Consider the following 4,643-nt stretch of genomic DNA (forward strand, 5'->3'; position numbering starts at 1 on the left):
AGAAAATAAAATTTCTTTCTTTCTTTTCTTCTTCTAAATTTAGTAGCATGGAAAGATGAAGAGAATTCTTCATATTTCTTTCCTTATATACTAAATAAAAATTAATAAAATATAAATATATATCAAATCAAAATATTAATAAACTAATATTTATTTATTTAATTAATCTAAAATATCACCAACATCATCATTACTCTTCAAAATTATCTTACTTGCTAAATGACCATTTTGCCCCTTATGATCCTTCAAAATTCCTTCACTGAATCATCACTCATTTTAGTAAAATTGTAATTCAACCCCTCATACTTTTTCCACTTATTCAATTTGGTCCTAATTCATCCATTTTCCTTATTTTTTAGATCCTTCCACCCTTAAAATATTTGCACTATTGGTCCTTCAACTTTTTCATATTTACACTTTAACCCCTCAAATTTTGAGTATTTATTATTAGGTCACAAAACTTTTCTCACTTTTGTGATTTAGTCTTTTCTTAAATTAATACATCATAATATAATTCTTAAACAAATTTTGTTGACATAACTCAAACTTTCCCCCTTTTTTTTTTCACTTTATTTCCTTATTTTACTGTGTCAAAGATAATATCTCACTTTCTTATTGTAGCAACTTTTGGGGCATTACAAAATGTGCCACGTATGATGCATTTTTAGGAAAGAGAAGAAAACATGTCCTACAGGGTGTGCTTTCTTTGGCATTTCAGTTAAAATGCGCCCTGTAGGTCGCGTTTTCTTTTTTCTCTCTAAAAACAACGTAAATCGTTAAATTTTCAGGAAAACGACATACTTTCTCAATTTTTTTAACATATTTATCTAAATTAGCCCTTTTAATGATTTTGACTTTCAAAATGAAAAGGGTAAATTTTAGCAAGTCCCTAAAGTTTTGGATGTTTTGCTTGTTCTCTGTGGCTCACATGCCACGTGTCATTTTATGTCTGAAACTAAAACTGTTAGATTGGAGTAAAACGATGATGGACGAAAAAAAAAGACAAATAACAAAATGAACAAATTAAAAGTGCAAGTACCATATTTGACAATTTTGTTAAAGAACATGGATAAATCTTGCCATTGTCCCCAAAAATAGTATGGTTCCAACTAAAGCTCTACATTGGGTTGACTATTTATTTGTATCAAATTATAAAGTAAAAATTTAAAAGTTAAAGTATGCTATAAATCCTTATATACTTTATACAATTAGAATTTAGCCTCCTACTTTTTATTTTTAGGTATATAATTATTTACATTTTAATTTAAAAATTAAGGTGCAATTGTTACTACCGTTAAAATTATTCTATTAAATTCTTTTGAGTGAAATTTTATTTCTTTTAAAATATATTCTTTGATAGTCATATAACAATAAAAATTGCTGAAAATACTTATTATTATTTTTCTTAAAGACACTCATTTGCCTTAAAACACTCTTTCAAAACCGTCACCATAAAATACATTTTCTTCTATTAAAATAGTATCCTTAATAATGATGAGATCCTTCATATGTGATGATCTTAGGGTTTAGGGTTTAAGGTCATGAAGAGTTCCATAATAAGCAATCAGACATGATAGGCATAATTAAACTCATTATACGAAATTAATTCTAGAATTATGTGATATGATGAGATGTGATTGGATATATCCCTAGGTAAATCTTATTGAGATCTCGAAACAAGTGGCAGGGTGTGAGGTCACATGTAAATTAATTCGTATTTTTTATCAAACTAATTTTTTTAACGAAATGAGACTAATTAGTGTTAGGCAACCTCTTATCTTGAGGAATACAACATCAACTCAATTAATAATATAAATAATTTAATTATCGTTTGAGTCTTTCGAATATATTTATTAGATATATGTTGAGAAGTTAAAAAGAAGAGTGTATGTATAGTGCAATATGCATGATGTATATAAAAAATAATTAAAAAATGTAAAAGTGAAACTATGTAGTAATTTATATTTTGTGATGAAAGATTGCTCTTATAGTACATTTTGTTTCTTCTCTTTGGTGATCCCAAAATTGGTCCATAACTATACATAAAACATAACGAATGAAAACGAGCACCGAATCAAAAACAAGTCCTTCACAAGGCAAGGCTTCCCCATGTTAGAAATCAAGGTGACAACCTGAAGTTGAGCCTCCTTAACCACACTGAATGAAGCACCATGTGAATTACATCGAAGGGCTTTGCCGGCCGGTTCAACTCGAAATGCCGCCGCACTCTCTTCACCCTCTTATGCATCTTCAAGTACTTGCTATCTGGTATCCCTTGCAAAATGGTCTTTATTTCAGGTATTTTCCCCACTGGAACTTGAACCGAGAATTGGCTCCAATTCAGGACATCACTAAAGGGTAACGTATAATTGTCCGAGATTATGACCGGGACGCACCCTGCATAAATGGCTTCCACCTCCCTTGGGCTAGCCACTTCGAACCCACTTGGGCACAAGCAAAACTTGCTTTGCCCCATCATTTTGGTGTAATTCACATCCTTGGGAAGCTGAGCATGGACTTGGACTTCACTGTCTTTATCTTTCCAATACTCCAGTAAGATTTTCCTTATGTAGCCATGGGGTGAACCAGCAAAGAATGCCAATACGGGTCGGTTGTTTGGACCCCGGCTCAGATCCGGTGGACCGAGTTTTCCAAAGGGTAGGTAAATTTCAGGCAATGAGACGTCTATTTTAGGCCTGAATCCCTCTGAAGTGTTGGCATTGCAGAGGACTCTGATGAAGTGCTTGAACAGTTGAGGATTTGCGTGTGAAACTTCCGGTGCCTGCAATATCCAACACAGGAAATCCCAGGTGAAAATTTTTGGATATGAACAAACATACAGTCTCACTACCGGACCTGTCGGACCCGAAACACAATTCCGAAGTGTGTCTCAAGATGCGACATTCAGAAACTGCGAAAACAAAGGAACACAGTACCCAGTCGTGACATGAAACCATAAAATGATCAGCACCGCGGCTTCTGTTCCAGTAAGGATATTTAGCAGCCACAGTATTGATATAATCCGTCACTAATCTTTGCAATCGATCACGAGAATAGTCTCTAACGGTGGTTATAGGCTTGTAAACATAGTGAACCACTCCCGTCACACTCAAGGGCAAGAAAAATATATGAGCTTGGTCAGGATGGCGAGCCTTGAATGGGTTTTCCTTGCTCTCCATTTCATCCATGAACTGCCCTTCTATCGCATATATATTGTTCAATGGCCCATTGTGGACTAAAGGTGGCTCACCTTCCCTGTATGTCCACACCTTCAACCTTTTCACCATCTCTGCGTGGCTTCTGTCAAGTGCAAAAACATGGAAAACGTTAATTGATCCCAAATTTTTAGTACCAATCCTCTGGAATGAGATATATATCTGTGTCTGGTTTAGTACTTAACTGGTAAAATGCATATGCATTTCTGTAAATAGATCCTCTTGGAACAAAAGTATCTTGTTTCTCTAATGTAAAATTTTGCTGTTGAACTGCCTTGAGAATGGCAGCTCGTGCTTTAGCCAAATCTTGTTCAATCCTCTCGGGGTTGCTCTTCTTCTGCCAATACAAAAAAACACTTGATCATAATTTACAGATCAGACAATTCAAAACCAGATATATATTATTATAAGAATGCTCACTTTGATAGTTGCAGCCTTGTGTTTAGTGCTTTTATACATGGAAGTGGATAAAACCCCGTCCAAGGAAACATGGGGTGTCGTGGTTGTGTGATTGGTCTCTTCTCGACGAAAAGGGGAGAAAGAAGTGAAAACTTGGGTGAATTGATTGCTGTTAAAGTGAGAGAAAGAAAGAAGCAGCAGCAGAAGAAGAAGTAAAAAAACTGGAAAAAAATGGAAGCTTGAGGTTCCCACCATGGCTCTCACTTTCTCTCAAAATTTTCAGTTTGCTATATTATATTAGTAATAGCAAAATGATAATCAATGGAGGGTATTAAATATAAGTAGTTCAGTTGAAGTTGCTTTTGCAGACCGATGTTGGTGTAGTGTTCAAACTACCTTGTTCCCCCACGTTTGAAGGGTCACCTATTTTGATGGCGAAACTTAAGATCCTGGGGAATTGTCTGAGCTCTAATTTAATACGTGGCTGGCTAAGACGGCGTCCATGTTCATATCACTCTAATACAGCAATTTCAGCAGACTACATTTCACAATGTTGAATAAATTATTTCAAATTAAAATATAAACACTAACATAGATTTTCTTAGGTTAGAAGAGATAACTTTTAAAAATAGATAGATTTCCTTTTAACCAAAATAGTTAGTACAATCAATTTGTTGGATAAATTAAAAATAGTAACATTTATATTAAATAAACTATTACGTTGTGAAAAGCTACATAAATATAAAACAATTTAAATCACAGGAATTAAATGCGAATTGCGAGTTACACTTTTTAGAGCCTTGTGCGCCCTTTAAGTGAAAACGAAGGCACAGACAGAGAAAAAGTCCAACCATTTAGCTTATAGATCTTGCAATCGTTTTCAGCAATTTAATAAGCTTTAATTCCAGGGTGAAAATCAATCTCACGCCTCTCTTGCCTCTACGTTAGACTTCATGCACTCTAATAAGCTTCAATTTATTAATTAATTATTTAACTATGGGAGCATGAAATCTAGTATACAAATTAATA

General features: G+C 34.0%; 1 protein-coding gene across 1 annotated transcript; it reads right to left on the minus strand.

The window, feature by feature from the left end:
- Positions 1-1,934: 1,934 nt before the first annotated feature.
- LOC105793585 (probable glycosyltransferase At3g42180) lies at positions 1,935-3,896 on the minus strand. Its single transcript, XM_012622474.2, has 4 exons — positions 3,636-3,896; positions 3,401-3,552; positions 2,937-3,300; positions 1,935-2,782 (listed from the first exon to the last, which is right to left on the minus strand). The coding sequence occupies exons 1-4, from the start codon at positions 3,867-3,869 to the stop codon at positions 2,120-2,122; spliced, it is 1,413 nt and encodes a 470-aa protein (XP_012477928.1). The 5' UTR covers positions 3,870-3,896; the 3' UTR covers positions 1,935-2,119.
- Between the last annotated feature and the right edge of the window lie 747 nt (positions 3,897-4,643).

This window comes from Gossypium raimondii, chromosome 8 (genome assembly GCF_025698545.1).
Source record: "Gossypium raimondii isolate GPD5lz chromosome 8, ASM2569854v1, whole genome shotgun sequence".
NCBI classification, from domain to species: Eukaryota; Viridiplantae; Streptophyta; class Magnoliopsida; order Malvales; family Malvaceae; genus Gossypium; species Gossypium raimondii.

Excerpts from the sequence above, each read along its gene's own strand:
- LOC105793585 (XM_012622474.2), bottom strand. The coding sequence starts at position 3,869 with ATGGTGGGAACCTCAAGCTTCCATTTTTTTCCAGTTTTTTTACTTCTT. Across the intron at positions 3,553-3,635 it reads ACAAGGCTGCAACTATCAAA|AAGAAGAGCAACCCCGAGAG; the intron begins GTGAGCATTCTT and ends TTGTATTGGCAG. Across the intron at positions 3,301-3,400 it reads AATGCATATGCATTTTACCA|AAGCCACGCAGAGATGGTGA; the intron begins GTTAAGTACTAA and ends TGCACTTGACAG.